General features: G+C 42.0%; 1 protein-coding gene across 1 annotated transcript in view; it reads right to left on the bottom strand.

The window, feature by feature from the left end:
* The window catches only part of MOB3B (MOB kinase activator 3B), a 178,830-nt gene that overhangs the window by 13,194 nt on the left and 140,893 nt on the right, over window positions 1–24,743 (bottom strand). Inside the window, exon 3 of the mRNA XM_082256279.1 lies at window positions 21,267–21,469. Coding sequence (XP_082112405.1) covers window positions 21,267–21,469 — 203 coding nt within the window. The remainder of the gene's footprint in view (window positions 1–21,266; window positions 21,470–24,743) is intronic.

The raw sequence follows: 24,743 nt of genomic DNA, 5'->3' as shown, positions 1-24,743 counted from the left end.
ATCTGAGGACACGTCACGAGGTACATCTTCAATTCCTCCAAGAGTTCAAAAACAGTTCGCAAAAATACTATACAGGGAGCAATTAATAGACGTATGGCGTTTGATGCACCCAGGAGAAAGGGACTACTCATTCTACTCTAATTTACACCAACAATATTCCCGCATAGATTACTTTTTAATTCCACATAGTCAATTACACTTTATAATAGATACAAGGATAGGTCCAATAACCTGGTCAGATCACGCCCCAATTATAATTACATATGAACTATCTAATAAGCAGCAAAAGAGAGAAACGACCTGGAGACTAAACGAAAACTTATTACAAGACCAAGAGACCATGACAGAAGTAGAATCAGAAATACATTTTTTCTTTCAAACTAATACCATCGAAGACACAGACCCAGGTATTATATGGGAAGCCCATAAAGCAGTCATACGAGGTATTCTTATTAAACACGGATCAAGGATCAAAAAACAACGAACGAAACAATTAGACCTTCTACTTCAATCCTTACATAAAACAGAAGCAAAACATAAACATGCACCTTCAGGTGAAGGGATAGCAGAACTTATAAAGATAAGGAATAACATCAATGAACTTCTCTTATTTAGAGCCAAAGCGGCAATTCAAAAATCTAAAAAGGTTTTCTATGAAACAGGGGATAAATGTGGGAAGTTATTGGCTAAATCTCTCAGAGAGCAAACCCTAACAACATACATACCAAATATAGTAACTGATGCAGGGAAAAAAATTACTTATCCTAAAGAGATAGTAGAAGAATTTAGAAAATATTATGAAGCATTGTATAATCTTCAAAGCCCCACAACCCCACAAGACGTCACGAATGCCACAGCTATTAGAGGAAGAAATTAACATACTTGAATCACCAATCACACTGGGAGAATTAATGGAGACTATAAAAAATACTAAAACTGGGAGAGCACCTGGTCCAGATGGATTCACTATTCAATATTATAAAAAGTTAATACCATATTTGAAAGAATTCATGATTGAAATGTTTAATGCATGGGGAACAGGGAATAGAATCCCCAAAGAAACAATACATGCACATATATCGGTAATCCCTAAGGAGGGGAAAGATCCCACCTCATGCAAAAGCTACAGACCGATTTCGCTATTGAACATAGACTTTAAGATCTTCACGAAGATCTTAGCCACAAGATTACAGAAATATTTGAAGAGGTTGATCCATCTGGACCAGGTTGGATTTGTGCCAACTCGAGAAGCGAGGGACAACACGACTAAACTGTTGAATCTACTACATATAATACATCAAAATAAAACACAGAGTATCCTACTTAATACCGACGCGGAAAAAGCGTTCGACAGGGTTAAATGGGAGTATATGTTTGTTGTGCTCCGACACATAGGGATAGGAGAGAAAATGCTCAAATGGATAACCCAGAGCTACTCAATGCCTACGGCAAAAGTAAGGGTAAATGGAATATTATCAACGGAATTCCCCATTACAAACGGAACGAGGCAGGGGTGTCCCTTATCCCCTCTTCTATTCGTATTATCCTTAGAACCCTTCCTGTGTAGAATTCGAGCGAACCCGGACATTTCAGGCATTAAAGTGGGCAAAGAACAACATAAATTATCAGCATACGCAGACGATGTAATGTTCTCGATTACGAACCCAGTCATATCACTCCCCAATCTGTTACATGAATTAGAAATATACGGAACCCAATCTAATATGAGGATAAACCTCTCTAAATCCGAAACAATGGGCGTAGAGATTCCAGAGATACTTCAACAACAATTAAGTTCAAACTTTAAATTGAATTGGACAAAGACGGCTCTAAAATATTTGGGAACACTGATCACACCCAGAATCTCCCAATTATTCACACAGAACTTTATACCTTTAATTAAAACAGTAGATTTATTGCTACAGAAATGGAAAGGAGGAATGCATTCCTGGATTGGAAGGTGTAATATAGTTAAAATGAGTATATTGCCAAAGTTTCTGTATATTTTCCAGGCACTCCCTATATATATTCCACCCCAGTACTTTAGGCAAATTGAAACCCTGATAATGAATTTTATATGGAAATCTAAACGCCCGAGAATAGGGAAAAAATATCTAACTAAATCTAGAGTAGAGGGTGGTTTAGCTGTTCCAAATATGAAGAGATACTACCAAGCTATACAATTGGGTAGAGTGATAGACTGGTGCAGACATGGAGAACAAAAGATATGGCCAAACTTAGAACAATCACAATGTGAAATCCCGCTTAAAAGAGCTCCATGGTGTTATAAAATAATACCAGCCTCGATCAAGAAACACCCGATTATAGGAAACACGGTTAAAGTATGTGCAAAAATATTTGAACAGGAGAAGCTGATACAGGAAAGTTCCCTGCTGTATCCAGTACTGGGGAACCCTCATTTTGTTACAGGATACCAAGATAGGAAGTTTAAAACCCTGCTGGAAAAGGGAATTTTTCAGATATCTGACTTTATTTTGGAGTTAAGATGGGTAACAGTAAGTGAGTTAATGGACCCCTTGGGCCCTTTCGGCCTAGATTTATGGAGGGCCTTTCAATTACGCCATTTTTTGAGATCTTTACAACTCCCCACTCAAGGAGACAAAGATTTAACAGCTTACGAAAAAATGTGTAATCAGCAGGGAATGTTAGACCATGCTATATCTAAACTGTACGCTTTATTAATGACATCAACAGAACGATGTAAACTACCGTTTTTGAGGGAATGGGAAAAAGAAATGGACATTACTTTCTCGGTAGAACGAGAAAAGCAAATAATCAAATCAGTATTTTCAACCTCAAGATGTGTCAGAATACAAGAATTAAATTACAAAATACTAGTCAGATGGTATTATACCCCAGTAAAAATGAACAAGATCTCTAGGACAAACACAGATCGGTGCTGGAGGTGTGGGACGGGAAGAGGGACAATGTTCCATATATTTTGGTCATGTCCCGGAGTAGAAATATTCTGGGAACAGATCTGGAAGACGATACAGGAAATTATGAACTGTCAAATCTCAAAAGAACCGGCTCTCTTTCTGTTCCATACACCCAGCACACCCATTCAGGGATATAAACAATCTATTATGCCACATTTTATAAACGCAGCTAAAATATGTATCCCTCTTAAATGGAGGGATACTGACCCCCCTAATATAAAAATGTGGATAAAGAAGGTTGAGGAAATAAGTAAATTAGAGAATCTGGTAATGTCTGCCTGCCAACAATCAGATAAATATGAGAAGAAATGGAAACAATGGAAAGAGTATGTTAAATCAGAGGAATGTCAATCATTAATGATAGAATAAGAACTGGCTGATTAGAAATAGATAAAAAATGGCGAGCGGAATACTGATAGTCTTGAGATCTCCATGAAAGGCCAATTGGGAAGAGAGGGGAGAGAAACTTATATTTTTCCTTTTTCCTTTTTTTTTCCTTTTTTTTTTTTTTTTTTTTTTGGGGGGAAGAAGAAGGGAAGGAGGGAAGGGACTGGGTAGAAAAGGTTTTTTTTGAGAATGGCTATGATATAATATGTCAGTCACGATGTTTTTGGAAGTTAAAAATGTAAGGAATGACATGTATATGTTTATGAATTGGAATAAATAAAAGAAAGATAAAATTTGAAGAAAAAAAGTCACTGCAAAAGAAGCTGGCTTTTCACAGAGTGCTGTATCCAAGCATAATAAGAAATAATAATAAAAGGTGCACAAGCAACAAGGATAACCACAGACTTAAGAGAATTGTGATGCAAAGGCCATTCAAGAATTTGGGGGAGATTCACAAGGAGTGGCCTTCAGCTGGTGTCAGTGCTTCATGAGCCACAAATGTCGCATTTTTTGTGTAAAGACACTCCTGAACCAGAAACAACATCAAAAGCGTATTACCTGGGCTAAGGAGAAAAAGGATTGTTGCTTAGTGGTCCAAAGTCCTCTTTTCGGATAAAAGTAAATTTTGCATTTAATTTGGAAATCAAGCTCCCATAGTCTGGAGTGGACAGGCACAGAATCCAAGGTGCATGAGGTCCAGTGCGAAGTTTTCACAGTCAGTAATGATTTGGGGAGCCATGTCACCTGCTGGCGTTGGTTCACTGTGTTTTATCAAGTCCAAAGCCCGGGCAGCCCTCTAACAGGAAATTCTAGAGCTTCCCTCTACTGATCAGCTTTATGGAGATGCTGATTTAATTTTCCAGCAGGACTTGGCACCTGCCCACACTACCAAAAGTACCAATACCTGGCTTAACGATCATGGTATTACTATGCTTGATTGGCCAGCAAATTCATTTGACTTAAACCCAATGGAGAATCTGTGGGGTATTGTCAAGAGGAACATGAGAGACACCAGACCTAACAATGCAGACAAGCTGAAGGCCCCTATCAAAGCAACCCGGGCTTCCATAAAACCTCAGCAGTGCCAGAGGCTGATCACCTCTATGCCACGCCATAGAAGCAGTAATTCATGCAAAAGGAGCCCCAACCAAGTTTTGAGTGCATACTATACTGTACATAGACATACTTTTCAGTAACCCAACATTTCTGTATTAAAAAGCCTTTTTTTTTTGGTTTTATGTAATATTCTACTTTTCTGAGATACAGAATTTTGGGTTTTCACTAGCTGTAAGCCATAATCATCAAAATTAAAATAAATAAATTCTTGAAATCTATCACTCTGTGTAATGAATGTATATAATTCACTTTTTGAAATTAATTACTGAAATAAATTTTCCTTTTTGATATTCTAATTTTTTGAGATGCACCTGTATATCCATCCAGGAGCATACCTACAGGGGTCGCAATTGCGACCCGGCCCTATTGGGCAGGGGGCCCGTGCGGCACCCCTGTACGCCTAGGTAAAGAAGCGGCTGCATATAGAGGAATCCATCTCTCCATTTTCCTCCTGCAGCCGCTAAATGCCTGTGTGAGGGAGAGGAGGAGAAGCGGGCAATCAGCGTCAGGAAGGAAATGGAGAGATGGATTCCTCTATATGCAGCTGCCCCCACCGCTCCTCCTATCCAATTTCCTTCTGCTGCCTCTCTGGGTCCCTTAATGGTTTCTTGCACCAGCGCCCTGAAGGTTCTGCTTGCACCACTTTAATAGAAGATAGATAGATAGATAGATAGATAGATAGATAGATAGATAGATAGATAGATAGATAGATAGATAGATAGATAGATAAACTTTAAAGAGGAAGTAAACTCCCCTCTAATGTTTGTACCTATAGGTAAGCCTATAATAAGGCTTACCTATAGGTACTGTAAAAATCACCTAAACTTGCACTGATCAGGAGAGATTTACGCCTGTGTCGTGATAGGTGGCTCCCACGCGCATGCACGGTAATGACTTCACGCGGCTCCGGCCAGTCACACAGCTGGAGCCCGCAGACCCGGAAGGAAGACAGGCGAAGATTGATGTCGCCTACAGCAGGGGCGACAAGGGCTTTGTTTGCAGGTATGTGTTACATAATGTGCTAGTATGCAATGTACTATACTAGTACATTATTCCTTTACTTTGGGGGTAAGGGGAAAAATACCCCAAAAAACCTGAGTTTACTTTCTCTTTAAGGCTGGATTATTGGTTGGATTAGATGGTGTAATGAAACCTCAACCCACATTGTACTTGTGAACTTCCATCAGTATACGGCTTTCTCCCAGTCATGAACATAGATATTAGATTTTCCCAGCCACCCCATACAAAGCTAGTCGACAACTTAGCTTGTACTGAAATCTCAGTTTACACAGAATTTATATACAGCATGAACCTCCTGATCAGATTACCCCACACAGGTCAGATGTTGCCTGATTACATTATTCTATGCAGATGAAATTGTATATAGAAATAGAATTAACCTGAACTAATTATCTAGCCATTTGGACAGAAACAATGTGAGGTCATTAACATTTAGCAATGGAACAGACAGACTTAACACAATCCACATCACACCTCGATAGACCGACAATAGGAAATGACAGTCTGTCCGTCTCCTACATTGAAGTACATGCAATACACATCTAAGCATTGCTTTGATTAAAGTAGGATAAAATCTTCATATTTCTTGAGCTATATTGTTGATAACTATTACTCTGCCATTTGAAGTTATCCAAATCATTTTCTCAGTGCCCAATAAGTATCTGTCTTTCAGTTCCAGTGACGGTGAGTACCATCACAGATGGTCTTTTTTCAACCTGACTATGTAACTATGATTCACACTGTTCTGTGTGTTTGTAGCATGCATTGGAGAGAATGGGTTCATATAGGTTCCCTTGCACACTAAACTGCAGCTTATAGATGTGAATCAGCCACATAGGAAAGAACTAGGTTTCTAATTGTAATGCATTTTCATGCAGTAAAATCCATGAATTTTAATGCATGAAAAAAAGATAAGTGTCACTAGGCTCCAATACTTTTTATTTTTACGTCAGTTGGACCCTTCCTAGAAGTCATCACCCACAATTCTATGTGACGACGAAATGATGACCTGGTAAGGTGCACCAGTCAATCATATGGAGGACTCTACATAATGCCGGCACATATAGACCGAAGGCACAAAATAAAAGGAAAACCATCTGAAGTTTTACAGCACAGGAGTGACCCAGTTATGACTAGGAAAAAGGTTTTATGGTCAGATGAGACCAAGAAAGAAATTTCTGACCAAAATTAATTTTAGTACACATGGTATACATTAGACTAGATGTCTTGTTAAAAAAAAAGAATGGATGCCACAAAATAATAAAATCTTGTGGAAGACCCCATTTCAGTCCGTTAAAAACACTGTAATTTGATAATAATGGCAAACATAAGGTCAAATTACCATCTAAATAGAACAGTGACAATAAGGTAAATGTCCTACAATGGCTCATTCATTAGTATGACCTCAATCCAGGCTCAGGATCCATGGTGCGATTTGAAAGCTGCAGACTAAGTGGCATTCAACATGAACATTCCCTGCAAGCAAATCTGCCTGAAAGGATTGGCCAAAATGGCTCCAAAACAGTTTGAAAATCTAGTAGATGCTTCTACGCATGACTGGTTATTCAAAGTGAACGAGAATTTACTTTTCATATGATTGCGTAACTGAAGTTAATTCTCATCAGTTTTTATCAGTAAGATTCTCAACCTCTTTATTAAAATCAGCCCAAGAAAGTAATAAATATATCAAATATAACACATTCAAACACTTTGTATACTGAATTCACATGCATTCCAAAAAGCCCAGACACCACTTTAAACCTTTTTACATCAGTTTGCCTATGCTCATTTTTTTCCCAGCAGAGTTGTTACCCTCCTCCCTTCAGTGGAGCATCATTTATTCCTATGCCAAGATGAGGTAATATTACGAGTACAACAAAAGTAATATAAATAAAAAATGCTCAACCAGCACGTTGACATAACCACATTCCCAAATGAAATGGTATTTAAAATCAAAACTCATTTTCTTCAGCGCACAAACAGGGAGGTATACTCAATGTAGCTGCTGGGTGTTCGTTAAAGTGGAAAAAAAACCTAACTATATATTTTCCTAAAATTGTTCTCTCCTCTCCTCCTAACTATCCTGCCTACCCTGTCTAAAAAAAAAAAAAAATCTGTGTACTCCCCAATTTTTAATCTGCTTTAGTCCAGTCATGTGATCCTGAAGCTCCGGCTCCCCCGCAGTGAGTGGCTGCTGCAGGGGACAGGAGGAAGTACCGACAACGGGTTTTGGGTGCCTAATGTCGAAGCCATTGCTTCTGGAATTTATTGCCATCGTCAAGCTCTCCCTTACTGTATATAGAGCCGCAGGATCACGTGGCCTGACCAGAGTGGATAGATAAGTACACGGATCTTTTTTATACAGATTGAGCATAATAGAAAAAGAGGGCATCACCAGCCTAGTACATTATCCCACAACGTTTATTAGCATAAAAGCAGCATAAAATGTTTTCACAAACGCATGAATAAAAATTGTTCATCGAGATAATCGCCCATAGCCAAAAGTGACCGACTTGCCAGAATCCAAACAACAAGAGGACCTCTCCGGCTTCCTAGTTCAGACACGTTTTTAAGGATATAACTTCCTCATCAGAGCTTTATCCTTCAAAATGAATAAGAAAACTAGGATCCCGGAGAGATCCTCCTGTTCTGTGGAGCCTGCCAAGTCTGTGATTATTGGGCTATGTACAATTAGCGCGATGAGCAATTTTTATTCATTTGTGAGTACATTTTATGTTGCTTTTATGTTAATAAACATTGTGGGATAATGCACTAGGCTGGTGCGCCCTCTTTTGTTGGTTTTTCATAGTGGCTACAGAACATCCCCAGTCCTAGAGGGCAGCAAACTTGGAGCTTACTCCTGTGAAGTGGAGAGATCACTAATACATAACCCAAGCTACACACTTATGCACAAACAATTTGTTTGCTCTTTAGGCATAAAAATTGGTTAGGAGGAGGGGGGGGGGGAATATTTTAAAGAATAGATATGGTTCGTGTTTTCGTCCACTTTACCTCTTCTTAAATAAAAATGTAATCCTCTAGTGCTCACCTCTAGTTTAAAAAATGCATCTAATAGGGAAATAATGTTGCTCACTTGCAATGGTGTACCTAGTGGCAGCAGGAATGGCTGTCAGTATTGGGTACAACCACTTAGAATGTGCTAAAAATACAGCTACCAGCAGAAAAAAAGAGTTGCAGTAGTCTGACAGGACCTGGCACAAAAAGAAGCTGGAATCTCTGTCCAATAATTTAAATACAGTCCTGGCTCAAGTGGGAGACCGAGATCAGAGTGGAAATGTGTATATGTTAGTAAATGCTGCATACCAGTGCTGGGGGGGGGGGGGGGGTATTATTACAGCCAGTTGTTGACCACCATTGCTTGGGTAGTTATTGTTATAACCAGTCGCTGACCTCCAATGATTGGGAAGTTATTGTTACAGCCAGTAACTGACCACCAATGCTTGGGAAGTTATTGTTACAGCCAGTCACTGGCCACCAATGCTTGGGTAGTTATTGTTACAGACAGTCGCTGACCCCCAATGCTTGGGAAGTTATTGTTACAGCCAGTCACTGGCCACCAATGCTTGGGTAGTTATTGTTACAGACAGTCGCTGACCCCCAATGCTTGGGAAGTTATTGTTACAGCCAGTCACTGGCCACCAATGCTTGGGAAGTTATTGTTCCAGCCAGTGGTTGACCACCAATACTTGGGAAGTTATTGTTACAGCCAGTTGTTGCCCACCAATGCTTGGGAAGTTATTGTTCCAGCCAGTCACTGACCACCAATGCTTGGGAAGTTATTGTTACAGACAGTCGCTGACCACCAATGTTAGTAGGAACACGTGTTTAGGTAAGTAAATACTGAATATTAGTGCTGGGGGGGGGGGGGGGTTATTACAGCGAACGACCAACAAATGCTGGGGGAGATTGGGGGGAGGAGCATTATTGCTACAGCCAGTGGCTGGCCACCAATGTTTGGGAAGCTATTGTTATAGCCAGTCGCTGACCACCGATGCTTCAGAAGTTATTGTTACAGCCACTCACTGACCACCAATGCTTGGGAAGTTATTGTTACAGCCAGTCACTGGCCACCAATGTTTGGGAAGTTATTGTTACAGCCAGTCACTGACCCCCAATGCTTGGGAAGTTATTGTTACAGCCAGTCACTGACCCCCAATGCTTGGGAAGTTATTGTTACAGCCAGTCACTGACCCCCAATGCTTGGGAAGTTATTGTTACAGCCAGTCACTGACCACCAATCCTTGGGAAGTTATTGTTACAGCCAGTCACTGACCACCAATGCTTGGGAAGTTATTGTGACAGCCAGTCACTGGCCATAAATGCTTGGGAGGTTATTGTTACAGCCAGGTCGTTGACCACCAATGCTTGGGTAGTTATTGTTACAGCCAGTCACTGACCCCCAATGCTTGGGAAGTTATTGTTACAGCCAGTCACTGGTCACCAATGCTTGGGAAGTTATTGTTACAGCCAGTCACTGGCCACCAATGCTTGGGAAGTTATTGTTACAGTCAGTTGCTGGACAAAAAAATGCTTAGAAAGCAATTGTTCCAGCCAGTCACTGACCAAAAATGCTGGGGGAAGGGGAGGTTGGGCGCATAGGAGTTTACTGCACAATTTATTTAAAAATAGAATATTAAGCATGTACCAAATATAGCAAAAATAGTTTAAACAGATATCAAAAGGCCATGTGCTTTGAGAAAAACAGCCAGTATACATCAGCTAAACTGAGATAGACAGTGTAAGATAGCCATAAAGTTAAAGTAAATTGCACAAGCTCATATATGTAAGAAAACTATTAACAGGCACTGGGCAATACTGGGCATAAGAGGCTATTGGGATTATTGTTAGAAAAACCCAGGTTTGATTTTATGAAAGCCAGAAACCTGAGTATGAATATTGCAGCTAAGTTCAGTTTCGATTTAGGAGGACAAATAGATGGCAGAGTCAATTGTGTGGATTAAAAAGACGTAGTACATGCATGTCTTGCAAACCGAGCATAAATCGTGGGAAGATGAGGGAATTTACCAAAAAACATGAAAACGAAGACTTTGTTACTAGAAACATCAAAGGAGCCATGTATGGCATACAGTGCCCTTGTAAAAAAGGTTATGAAGGACATACCAAAGGAGTGTTTTGGATTTGGACCAGAACAGTCCGAGATTATATCTGTCCCTTCCTAATTTTAGATTAATGTGTGCGCACAGAGAATAAATCATACTCTGACACAGTCGTCAAAATAGTTAGTTCTAATTTATTAGTTCCTCTTTTGTCTTTATAAAGACTCAAGAAATTCATTTCCAGGAAATAGTCATATATAATACGTATAAGGTGGTGATTGGATTATTGGAGTATCTATATGTCTATGTTTTTCTTCCAGGACATGACGAGGTCTTATTTTGGGTGTAGTGTCCCTGTGTAGGCGCCATCTTGCTTCCACGAAGGGAGGGGTGATCTAGCTGCATTTTGAGTAAGGCAGTAAATCTCAGCAGTAACATATATATATACATAAGGTATGCACCATAAGGTGAAATAGGCATTTCACTAATATAACCATTATTACATCCATTACAGGAGAACTGAGGGTTAGGACTCGGAGTAAGGAACTTTCCTGCAATATCCTGTGGGAAAGTTTAAAGAATCCTCTTTTCAAATGTTTTCAGACTGTCTGTAGTAGTAACCAGTGTTGGTCATCTTACTTCAAAAAAGTAATTAGTTACAGTTACAAATTACTTCTCCGAAAAAAGTAATTGAGTTAGTGACTCAGGTACCACATTGAAAAAGTAATTAGTTACTCAGCAAAGTAACTGACTTTTTTTTACTATTCTATAATGCAATTACGTTCTATAAGATCTTTAAAAGTGGTGGCAGTGTTCCACACTGTGGGGGTCTGAGTCCTCCTGACTATGTGAGTAACTGTATTTTGTTTGTTTTTTGGTACCTGCTGCCTGGAGTGGCTGGCTGGTGGTGGTGGCGGTGTGGCACACTGGTGGTGGTGGTGTGGCACACTGGTGGTGGCGGTGTGGCACACTGGTGGTGGCGGTGTGGCACACTGGTGGTGGCGTGGTGGCACACTGGTGGTGGCGTGGTGGCACACTGGTGGTGGTGGCGGTGTGGTGGCACACTGGTGGTGGTGGCGGCGGTGTGGCCCACTGGTGGTGGTGGTGGCAGTGTGGCACACTGGTGGTGGCGGTGTGGCACACTGGTGGTAGCGGCGGTTTGGCACACAGGTGGTGGTGGTGTGGCACACTGGTGGTGGTGGGGCACACTGGTGGTGGTGGCGGTGTGGCACACTGGTGGTGGTGGCGGTGTGGCACACTGGTGGTGGCGGTGTGGCACATTGGTGGTGGTGGTGGCGGCGGTGTGGCACACTGGTGGTGGTGGCGGTGTGGCTTACTGGTGGTGGTGTGGCACACTGGTGGTGGTGGCGGTGTGGCACACTGGTGGTGGTTGTGGCGGTGTGGCACACTGGTGGTGGTGGGGGTCTGAGTCCTGACTGTGACTGAGTCTGTGAGTAACCGTATTTTGTTTTTTGGTACCTGCTGTGCTGCTGCTGTCTGTCTGGCTGCTGGTGGTGGTGTGGCTGGCAAAGTGGCAATGGTGGTTGGCTGTTCACATGCTCTGCCCTCCTGGGCCTGGCACGCGGTGCTCTGCCACTCGACTCTCCTCATCAAGTCTCCTCCTCCTCTCTCTCTCCACTACCGCGGGCAGCGCCGGCAACGGTTATAGAGGAGAGGGGGAATTACAATTACACTACTGCCATCTAGTGGCGGTAGATGTAATTGCGGTAACGCAGCCAAAGTAGCGGCATCGGCGTTACAGGGAGGGCACGAGTATTCAGTTAGATTACTCGTTACCCTCAAAAGTAACTGCGTTAAGTAACGCCGTTTACTTAAAGGCAGTTACTTCCATCACTGGTAGTAACCTAAAAGGAACCTTGTTTGGATGGATAGAGGCTGTAGGACCTCATTGGAGAGGTGAAAACTACATAAAAAGTCAAGAAAAAAAAGGAAGGAAGTGTGTTACTGGCAGGACCACCAGGTGAAAATAAAGAAAAAACAGCCTAAAAGAAAAACAAAAAAGTAGCAACCACATCTAAGGACTGGTACTGCTGCAATATAATACATACTATATATATATATATATATATATATAGATATATATATATATATATATATATATATATATTTTTTTTTTTTAAATTACACTCTTAAGTGTAGACAGACCAAGAAAACAGGGTTCCAAAGTTCTTAGTGCATGACATAACACTTGTTTTTTTCAACTGACACATTCCCACCTTAGACAGAAAAAAAAAAAGCACAAACGCTAAACTGCACTGTCTACCTGCGGCGCACAACAACAATAATCCTCCAGACACACAATCACACATACCCTGCCATACTAAACATATGGCAGCCACTGAAGAGGGAAACCGTGCACAAAGGACATGTGATGTAGCAGTGAAGCATATGTTGTTTATTTCCCCTGGTTTAACAAAGCAAATTACTGACCCTTGCCATAAAAAAGCCGCTATTTTGTAAAGCTGCACACAACGGAGTTAGTTGAAAGCCCGTAACATTTAGTGTCCATTATTTCAAACTCAATGACTCTGAAAAGAAAGCAGCTGTGGGGAAAAACGAGTCCACCACGCCTGCCCTAGACATGCAGCTGGTTAGTCATTAAAGCTCCAGATGTGAAACATAAACTGTAATTATCTCAATGACTAACCAGCATTTGTACACTAAATAGAGGTTTTGTCCAACTGCCTGCAAGTAGCGGTTAAGCATTGCATGGGTATTATACTGGTTGAGTTGTCAGTTCCTTGCAGTATTAAAAAGGTAAATCATCTGAAGGCAGAGTAGCCCATATTCAATGGAAAAAGAAAGAATGCAGAATGTCCAAATAATTATGGTTGCCAGGGTTATCTGGTACATATCAACAATGACTACTAGATGCAGATAAAAGTAGAGTGATGAAGACAAAATAAAGCAAATGTCAATGGTATATAAAAAATAAAATAAAATTATATATATATATATTTTTTTTTTTTTTTTTTTTCTTCTAACATTTGTCTTTGTGATTATTCTAAAAATAAAGTTACTGTTTAATGAGCGTTTAACCAAAATAATTCAGCGTTTTCAGAGGTGTACTTTAAGAAGTGTTCAGTCTGAAAACAGACTAAAACCAGGACAGTTTTAGTTATACACTGTGTCAATTTCTGTTGGTTCCTGGCAAAATTTCGCTTTGCATATGACCCTATCAAGTTCTCTTCTGCCAGATATTTTTCAACTGAAGAATCCAAGGAGTCGCATTGAAAGTAGCAACCGCTGTTCGGGTATGCCCACCTTAGGGAGGTAATGTTGTGGCTAATGGATGAGGTTTTTCAAACAAGTATCTGTATGTACAAAAATTCTAAGGGTAGGCTTGCAGAATGAGCCAAAGGGACAGTTTTCATAGAACACAAACAGTAAAGACCCTTTTGGCTTTCTCTAACTACAATAGGGTGAACAGGTGGTACTGTGTATGTTTTGACTTTGTTGCTTAACCACTTAAAGAGGAAGTAAACCCTCCTCTGTAACTTGTACCTATAGGTAAGCCTATGATAAGGCTTACCTATAGGTACTGTAAATATCTCCTAAACATGTACCGTTAGGAGATATTTACCTTACATGCAGACAGTGACGTCACTGGCGCATGCGCTCTGAAGGAACGGCCGCTGGTGCCGTTTCTTCAGAGCCCCATGCGTGACTGTCGGCTCCCGCGCGCGTGCGCGGGAGTGACGTCACCACGGCTCCGGCCAATCAGATGGCCAGATGCCGCGATCCCGGAAGACAGGCGACTGGACATGTCGCCCGTCATACAGGTGAGCGGGCGGCACGGCGGGGGCTCGTTCTAAGGTAAGTATTTCATAATGAGCTAGTGTGCGATGCATACTAGCTCATTATGTGTTTCTCTTACAGGTTGCAAAAAAAAAAAAGTTGTATGGGTTTACAACCTCTTTAACCACTTGCCGACTGCCTAACGCCGATCTACGTCGGCAGTCAGCCCCTCACAGGCAAAGTGACGTAGGGCTACGTCACTAGCTTGTGAGGGTCTAGGGAGCGAGCACGCGCCCCCGGAGGCGCGCTCCCGCGTAGTCACGGACCCCCCGCGCGTGTGACCAGCGGACCCGATGTCCGCCGGTCACTCGGCGATCGGCGGGGGAGAGGGAGAATGTCAGGCAGCTTGTGTAAACAAGCCACCTGTCATTCTCCTCGCTGTAAAGACACTGATCAAACGGATCTAGTATGTAGATCCGTTGATCAGTGTCCTTACAGCTCAAGCCACAGCCAATCACAGTAGAAAGCACGCCCCTAGGGATACACACAGCCCCTCCCTCCCAAATAAAGTTAACCCCTTCACAACCAGTGTATTTTTACAGTAACAGTGCATATGTATAGCACTGATTACTGTAGAAATGTCACTGGTAACCCCAAAAGTGTCACAAATGTCAGTCAAGGGTCCGATCTGTCCGCCCCAATGTCGCAGTACCGCAAAAAAAATCGCAGATCGCCGCCATTACGCGTTAAAAAAAAAAAACAACAAAAATGACAAAAATCTTTCCCTTTGTTAGTAAACGCGATAACTTTTGCGCAAACCAATCAAAATACGCTTTTTGCGATTTTTTTTACCAAACATATGTAGCATAAAACAAATTGGCTGAAAATTTTAAAAAATTTTGATTTTTACTTTTTTTTTTGGGGGGAATTTCATATAAAAAAAATGTGAAAAATATTGTTATTTTTGCAAAATTGACGCTCTTTTTTTGTTTATAGCGCGTGATCAAAAAATCGCACAGGTGATCAAATACCACCAAAAGAAAGCTCTGTTTGTGGGAAAAAAAGGACATCAAATTCGTTTAGGTACAGCGTCGCACAACCGCGCAATTGTCCGTTACATCACGCAGTCCCGGATCGCAAAATACCCCCTGGTCAGGAAGGGGGTAAAATCTTCCGGGGCTTAAGTGGTTAAGGACCAGACCTATTTTTTACACATGTTCCCAAGTTAAAATCAGTATTTTTTGCTAGAAAATTACTTAGAACCACCAAACATTATATACTTTTTTAGCAAAGACTTTATGAGAATAAAATGGCGGTCGTTGAAATATTTTTTGTCATGCGGTATTTGCACAGCGGTCTTTCATACTCAATTTGTTGATGTTGTTTCCGGATTACTTGATCGTAGACCCAATCGAAAGCTAAATCCAGTTTCATTTGGGACATGCTGGCTAGTTGCTCGGGTCTCCCATCCCACCGGGCAGAGCGGCGGAAGGGGTGGGAGGTAACGGCTGAGCGGCTGCTGTGTCGCATCGTTTGTTATCACCAGAAAGCCGACCACCGCCTCTAAAAAATGGTACCGGGATGATGTTTGCAGCTGCAGGCATCACCCTGGAACCCTTCTTCAAGCCGACGTACAGGTACATTAGTTTCCGGAAAGTGATTAATAAAAACGCAGCATAGCAGAACCTGTAAAATAAAAAAAATTTAAAAAAGGCTCTCTGCTTACCTGTCCTGCCTATTTCTCAAATCTCCTCTCCGCTCAAGAACTACAGCCGCCAGAAAAATCTTTATATCAAACTTCCGTCATTGTAAAATGCCTATGCCCCCTACCTCAGTACTGAAAACAGAAGGCGAGTAGGCCTAGCGCATTATCCTCAATGCATGTCTTTTATAGGTAAAACAGAGGTAAGTACCATATTCACAAATTCTTGGATCATAGCATAACATAAAATTCATCTGCTTGAGTCCATGTAAGAGTATCCCCATCACATAGGACTATCCTGCAGAAACATAGGCTAACGCGTTCCAAGGTTTTTATATTATGCTATGATCCAAGCATTTGTTTGTTCGTATGCTATGATCCAAGCATTCGAACGTCCAGCTTCTTCTGTCAGAGAGGCATGACCAAAAAAGGTCTGCGGATAGATATTCGATCTGACTGGAGTGCTCTGGGGAGGGGGGCTGCGTACCACTATCAGAACACAATAGCTCAGCGGGGAGATCGCTGTACTAACATCGGGCTGCTAGTACAGAGATCTCCTCCCAAGATCTTCAGTTTTTGTTTCATTCAGCCCACTGGGTTGAACCAAAAAAAGCTGATAGTGTGTTCTAGGCTTAAAACTGGAAGTCAGGCTTCTGATAAAAATATAAAAAATATTAAAGGTATTTGGAACACATTTTTTTTATTTCGTTTTACATTTATTTTTATTTTGATTTTTATATTCTTATTTTGTTATACACTTATTTTTAAATTTTTATTTTTAGTTTCATTTTATTTTTATCCCATTTTGTTTCTAACCTTTTTCACAATGTTTTTCATGTTTTATATATATATAGTTTCTTGTATCTAGAAAAAGTTATTTAAATGTGGTAGTAGTGCACTGACACCTATTGATAGAAATTAGGAAATTACACGGTGCAGCTGCTGCAATCACCAAATGTGTTCCCATATTATATATATATATATATATACACACACACACACACACACACACACACACACACACACACACACACACATAAGTGCCAGTGCAAATTAAATCCATAAAACAGACATAATGCAAAAAAGGCCAATGCAATAAATAATAAAGCTTCTTTTAGCTTGTGCAATCAAAAAAGTATCTATTTGATAAGGTTCATAGTGATGACACCACAGTGTAACGACAATTTTCCACTTGTGCCCCTTTCACCAGGTGAAGTGCAAGCTCACCTCCATTACAGACCCCTAAGGGTCAACAAAGCATAAACGCAGATCAATCTGATGGACCAAACTCTGGTAGTTTTTTTTACATTTTAAAATGGGGTGCCTTGAAATTGTGCAGAATTTTAAAGGGTGCCTTGGCTGAAAAAAGGTTGAGAAACCCTGATCTATAGCACAGTTTAATTATTAGGAGCTTGGCATCATTTTTGAACTAATCAGATATAAATCCTTAAAGACACACATTATCTTTTACACCTTCTCTTTCCGAGCATGTATAAAAATAGGTCACTGCTTGCATATAGTGACAGCTGTCCAATAATTTCTCAAAGATTTTAGATAATATGATGCTCCAATCACTACTTACCAGAAGAGATCAGCCTGTTCCCTGACAAATGACCTGCATACAGAGATCAGCACTGTGTGTAAGACTATCCACAAACAGCAGAGGAAGAACACATGAAAGAACAGGAAGACAAGACATCATAGATGACTAGAGGCATTTCTCTATACCTGGGACTGAACTGTTCTCATTAATAATTAGGGAGCGTTCTGCTTTATGACTGATTAAGCTGTCACCTGTCACATACTCAGCCCAAGGAGAAATTTAATGATGATACAATACTTAGTTCACACAAACAGCTTCTCCTTCTGTCTAAGACTTCATACACTTTCATGTTGGTAAATGCAATTCTAGAATTAATTATACTGGTGCAATTCTTATTTTAGAGACTCAACAATTAAAATGAGTTAAATATATCTTGCAGGTTTATCAATAAACTAAAAAAAAAGGGTAACCCTACTATTGTCCTTCATTGTAGAGGAGTAGGATGCATTTGTTTTTATGATGATTTCTAGGAGCCTACTTTCCCATTAAAGAATAGCATACCATAATTTCAGTGGCAGCACTATAATTATTTATGTCTGTATAGAGGGAAGGGGAAAATATAGTCAAAGAACCCCTTTTAATGATCTCATGCCTTACTTAGCCTGTTCAGAACAACACATGACCCAGTCTGGTCCTCATAGATCATGTATATATCATTTGGGTGCTGACATCTTGCTTGGAGTATGGTGTGCACAAGGTGGCACAGGGCTGTCCACCAAATGCAGAAGATCCTGCCCCATATATTTCACAGCAATCATGAGGCAGATGCCATCAGGGCTGGCCCAAGACATTGTGCTGCCTGGGTCCAAGAATGAAATGCTGCCCCCCCCCCCAAAAAAAAAGCATGCTCAACAAAAGGCCCCCACATGCATTATTTTATATAAATATAACATTTAGAAAATATAATACAGCATATACTGTTATCTTTTTCCATAACTCACCACCAGACCGGTCCACCATACAACCACTGTCTGTCCTCAGACCTCCTGTCACTCCTGTGTCTGCCGCTCCCACCACCATAGAAGATCCAGCCTACCCTGCGTGAGATGGAGTGCGCTGATGTCGGACGTTATTGCGTGCACCCCGATCACGTGAGGGATGTTCCCCAGAGGGGACGCTCTGCCTCCTAATACTCATCAGTCCACCAAACACCCACTGTCTGTCCTCAGACCTCCTGTCACTCCTGTGTCTGCCGAGTCCACCACCATAGAAGATCCAGCCTGCCCTGCGTGAGATGGAGTGCGCTGATGTCTGACGTTATTGCGTGCACCCCGATCACGTGAGGGATGTTCCCCAGAGGGGACGCTCTGCCTCCTAATACTCATCAGTCCACCAAATACCCACCGTCTGTCACCAGACCTCCCGTCACTCCTGTGTCTGCCGCGCCCACCACCATAGAAGATCCAGCCTGCCCTGCGTGAGATGGAGTGCGCTGATGTCTGACGTCACTGCACACACCCCGATCACGTGAGGGATGTTCCCCGGAGGAGACGCTCTGCCTCCTAATACTCATCAGTTTGTACTACGGGCGGCAGTATGAGATGGGGAAATGCCGCCCATAACGTGCCACAAACTGATAACACAAAAACTGCTGGAAAAAAAAATCTTGGGAGTCAATTTGCTTGCCCCTCTCCAAGTGCTGCCTGGGTCCAAATAAAGCACAGTCCATGAAAGTGGCCTTAGCTCCAAAAGAGACAAGTCTCTGCCTTATTCTCTACAAAAATCAAAAAACATCTCACAGTTTGCAGTGTGAAAGTATGCTCCCAAACGCTACGGATATTAACATTCCCGGTTTTAATCTTATGATGGCAATGTTCCGATGATGTGGCAGACTGGCCAGAAATATCAAAAGGCCAATGGAATGTCCAAAGAAGGTAGATGACAAAATATGGCATTTACATGTAAAGAGCAACGGGGATGTATTGGCACTAAATACTTGTTTTTAAATAAGAGGTAATAAGAGATTGAAACTGAGGAAGGAGGTGGGTCCAAGCCTCCGAAACACGTCTCCCGACAGCTCTAGCAATTGACAGGTGTTTTGGCAGTGTCTCTCGGGGGCAGCTCCAGTGATCTTCGCAGCTGCTTCCCAGGCTATTTCTGTGATGCCTACGGTGCCTTCCCGCGGCGGCTCCAGAAGAGGAGCATTTGAGGCTGCTGACATCTGTGGTCGGAGCCACTTTACTAACCATGCAAGGTTAATTCAGCAATCTCACCACCTGAGCTGTTCTGAACCCCCCCTGACGAAACACTCAGCGCTCCCTGCCATTGGCTAAGAGTCATGATCGGGAGGCGGTTGGCATCTGGTTTTCCAGCATGCTTGTCCGTCAGAAGCCGGTTACAAGGCTGGCCTCTGTCAGACAGACGGACGGACATACACACGGGCCGACTGACGACATTTGGCCTGTATATACCCGGCTTTACACTTGTTTCGTTTTTTCTCCTAATAAACTTGGTTACTGCACTATGGTCTGCTTGGCGCCCCCCTCTCCTGTCCTCCTTGTGAAAAGTACACCAAAAAGTCCCAAGAACTTTACATAGTTTAGAAGGGTTCACATAAAAGTTATCAGTATATTGCTTCTTAATGTTCTGTTTACTTTTTCATCTAAACTCAGAGACCTATTGTAATCCAATAACATGACTTGCAGGCTAGTCTTATTCCTATTGTTTGGCTGCAGTCCTAAAGTGAGATTGTATTCTAGAAGTGTAAAGCAGAGGGAAATTATGGCGAAAGTCTGATAGGAACTGTGCTATATTATAGCTATAAATAAAGATTCTGTTAGGTACAATTCCTGTTGAAATGGCTTAAAGAAAAACTCCACTTTTGTTGAGAAAAGAAAAAAAAAATCCCCCCTGGGTGATCAATGTACGTTGCAAGGATTTTAAGAAACTTTGTCGCAGACTCAGATTCCTACCTTTTGTTATTCTAAAGAAATCACTGTGTGTTTGTCTGTGTCCATGTGGTAAGGTAATCTAATGGGAGTGGTTTCTTAATAATCAACCAGCTGGTTCACCTGCAGGGCACTAATGGGGAAATCTGCTGGGTCTGCATCCCTTTAGACGTGTTACTATTGGGAGTATCTCACCAAAAATGACTTTTGTTGCAGGAGATGCCAGAAATCTGACTTGATTCAGACTTCTGGTAAAATCAGTGAGCCAATCAAACAAGCAGGAAATTATGTTTCTGGGGGGCGTATAGTATACAATCTGTGTACAGAAAACCTCCAGGTAGCCATATTGCATTGCATTTTCAGAAAATTACAGAGCTGCAGATTGAAAAGAAAAAGTAATTTTTAATAACATTCAATTACAATATGACTCAGGTCACAATTGTATATGCTATTTTATATATTTTTTTTATTTGTTAGTTTTTTCCCATGAAAGCGGAGTTACCCTTAAACGTAAATAAAAATTATGCTTTGGCTAAGTATATAAAATTTTGGTGGACACAGCAGGTGAAATTTTTTTTGTTTTTTTTTAATGGGGACAGGTGAAGAAATGTGTTGATAAGAGCAGTAAAATTGGGGTAGTGACTTTAATGCTGCTGGGGATGGGGGGGGAGGGGGGGGGTAGAAGGACCCACAAACAGTATTTGCCAAACCAAATGCTGATTTCACATTAGGAAGATCTTTAGCTTTCCTTACCAATGGTTCTAGTTCCTTCCGGTCTATGAGGTTCAATTCTGTCACAAAGTAGTAAAAGTGTTTGTAGCAGGTATTGACGTGTGCTTCTGCTCCCATGATTATGATGCGATCAAAGTGATGAATGTATACATGGACGAATACACGGAATAGTCTGCATAGTATCTTCTTGCAGATCTGCAGGAAATTCTTTGGAAAAGGAACTCCTATCAAAACAAAATAGAATGGAAATAAAAAGTAATTACAGCAGCAGTGATATCAATAATCATTGTAATGTATAGATAACTGTATTAATTAGGGATGCACTGACACCAGTTTTTTAAGATCGAGCACGAGTACCGATACTTTCTCAAGTACTGGCCGACATCAATTACCGATACCTATTTTTAGTGTCAGATCCAGTTCACATATATGCAAATTGGATGCGTTTTGAACCACATCTGTTTCACATGACATTTGAACCAAGAGCCTTTTCTATGGAACCGGTTCACATATAAGCGAGCCAGCCACAGCGCAGTTTAGGAGACGGTCAGGTACAATTCTAAGCCCGGTTCAGGTGCGATTTCCAATGTCATACACTTTAACAATTCGCACTGGAATCGCACCTGAACTGATGAAGGAAACTGCACCGGACTCTTCTACAAAAACGCACTGCAAACCGGCCTTGCACATATGCAGACTTGAAGGTATCGGTTATAGTATTGGAGGAGGAGTAGTATAGTATTTGCATGAGCAAGTACTCGTGCAAATGCTTAGTATCGGTGCAACATTATTAATTATGGTATACATCTACTAGAATGAGAATTATTACATTGCTATTAAACAATAAATTAGTTAGGTCAATCATACATTTTGTGTAATTTCTGTATACCAAGTAGTTTGAATAAAGCAATCATTTCCAGTAACATGCAAAAAATAAAATAGTATTTTCTGTAAAATCCTTTTCTTGGAGTTCATTGAGGGACACAGGATTCAGAGACATTTGGGTTACACTGCCACCTAAAGGAGGATTTGGACTGGTAAACAAAAAACATTGACCAGCCTGGTGTAACACCTCCCACCTTCAGTATGCCTGAATTTTGTAATTAAGCCGTGCCCAGAGCAATATCATAAAAACCAGAGGCGTGGGAGCTTTGTTCCTCAATGAACTTCAAAAAGGGCCGGGACAAGGGGTGGGCAGGAGGGGCAGCTGCCCTGGGCACTGTGGTATCATGTGAGGTGGGGGGGCACCACAAAGAGATTAGGGGGGATTTGTGTTGGAAGGGGCATTTGGGGGGCGGCAAGGGGTAAGTTTTGTTCTAGAAGGGAAAATTTGGGGAAGGGAGTGCTAAGAGTTGTGATTTAGGATGATTTGTGTTGGAAGGGGGGGTGGGGGAGAAGATTTATTAAGGGGGGGTGGGGTTTTTTTTGAGGGGGGAGGGCATTTGAGCCTGAGGAGTTTTAGGGTGGGATTTGTGCTGAGAGGGGGATTTCAGCAGGGGGTAAACATGCAGATTAGTGTTCAGTGTTTTTGTGGGGGGATTTTTGATGACACAGAATGATCACAAATCGGGGGGGGGGGGGGGGGCAATTTGGCATGTTCACCCTGGGCTCTAGATGACCTTGTCCTGGCACTTTTCTATTTCTTTCTCATTTATTGAGAAACTCAAGATTGAGAGATTTGGGACATCCAAAACCAGCTCAACTGAGGGGTAGGAAAACACGGCAAACAAAACTCTAACAGACCCAACTATAAACCAATGAGGAACTGCCTGCATCTCAAAGAGCTGTCTTAAGGGCATCCGCTATTTGGCAGTTAACATTACCTCAGACCCTGCTGCCCTTTACACAGCCAATTTTGATCCATTGGTTCTCCGATTGCGGGCTGATCTACTTCACTGGCACATGCTGACTTGGTTTGGTCACTGTTGTGCCCTTAATATGACTTTGCTATCCAGGATTCTATACTTGATGCAGGTCCTCCCTATCTGTCTGCCTCCCTCTTTTTTGAAATGCATAAACTCCCTATTCCAAGAGTTTGTATGGTCCCATTGGAAACTACGTCTTTAACTCTAGCTTCTCCATCTTCCCAAATTTGGGGTGGAGTGGGCCTACCGGATGTACAGGCTTAATATAAAGCGGCTCACCTCACTAGGTTGGTTAACTGGCATTGTCATGCTGAGGCAAAGCATTGGATGGCCATGGAGTTGGAGGACTCAGCTGGCACGGCAAAGAGCTTGACATGGATTGCCTCGCCTCTACCGAAGATTCTTAGTGATCATCCCACTTTGGGAAGCACTTTACTAGTGTCCAGGGATGCTTTAGTTGCTCCTTGGTCTCCCCCACTGCCTTCCCCCATGATCCCTATTTTAGGCAATCCAGAACTTGAACCCGGTCTCCAGAACCCCCAGTTTCTTCAGCTGGTGTCTGGTGGCCGTCTTCATCACTGGGATTTCTTGGGGTCGGATGGCAAACTCTCCTCCGCTGCCGACCCCCTTAGACTTTTGAAGTGGTCTTAAGCTTCAGCATTTTCATTGTCAATGCTCCCGTCTCCCAGGTGTCTCTCATCAGCTCATTGAGCTGGAATGAATAACCCATAAGAGGGAATCTTTTTGCCATACCCTCTCTATCATATACACTGCCCTGACTCGACCGGTGCTTGATTTTACTCCTACCTTTCGCAGTAGGAATCTGACCTTGCTATGCAATTTACTATCTCACAAAAGAAGAAAATCCTTCACTTGGTGCAGAAATCCTCCATAGCTATGAAGAAACCAGGTATAAGATTTTGAAAAGGTGGTATAGGTTGCCCATGAGACCATACACCGTATTTTTCCACAGGTGCCCGATTCGTGCTGGCAGTGCAGCGTCAGCCAAAGTACCATGTTGCGCATTTTCTAGGAATGCCCGAAATTTAAACCATTTTGGCAAGAGGTGGCTAGTACTATCGAACACCTGACTAATGTCAACCTAGTGGACAACCCCTGCAGCATGCTTGCTGCACCCCCCGCAACAGCCCATTAAAAATACAAAAAAATTAAAAAATACAATACCTGACTGCGCCATTTGTGTTTGGGATCAGGACATGTTGCATCTCAAACAGGAACAAGACCATGAGCACCTATGAATAAACTGCTGGAAGCAGGAAAGTTTAAGGCTACGTTCACATGTCGGCGTATTCTGCCCGCGATCCGGAAATCGTTGCAAATCGCAGGACGCCTGTGCATTGCCCGTGATTTGCGATAGCACCCCAAACGCTGTGCGATGTTGCCACGATTTCCGCCTGCTGAATCGCCGTAACATTGCGCAAAAAAAATTGCGGGACGCATGACGCCCAAAAAAGGTACAAGCGCTTCTTTGGGGCGTCATGCGTCCCGCGATTTTTTTTGCTCGGTGTTACCGCGATTCGGCAGGCGGAAATTGCGGCAACATCGCACAGCATTTGGGGTGCTATTGGAAATCACAAATCACGGGCAACGCACAGGCGTCCCGTGATTTGCA

This window comes from Pelophylax lessonae (assembly GCF_965119305.1).
Source record: "Pelophylax lessonae genome assembly, chromosome: 1".
In the NCBI taxonomy this organism is placed as follows: domain Eukaryota; kingdom Metazoa; phylum Chordata; class Amphibia; order Anura; family Ranidae; genus Pelophylax; species Pelophylax lessonae.
Note: the sequence above shows the minus strand (reverse complement) of the source record. Positions and strands in the feature narration are given on the sequence as shown.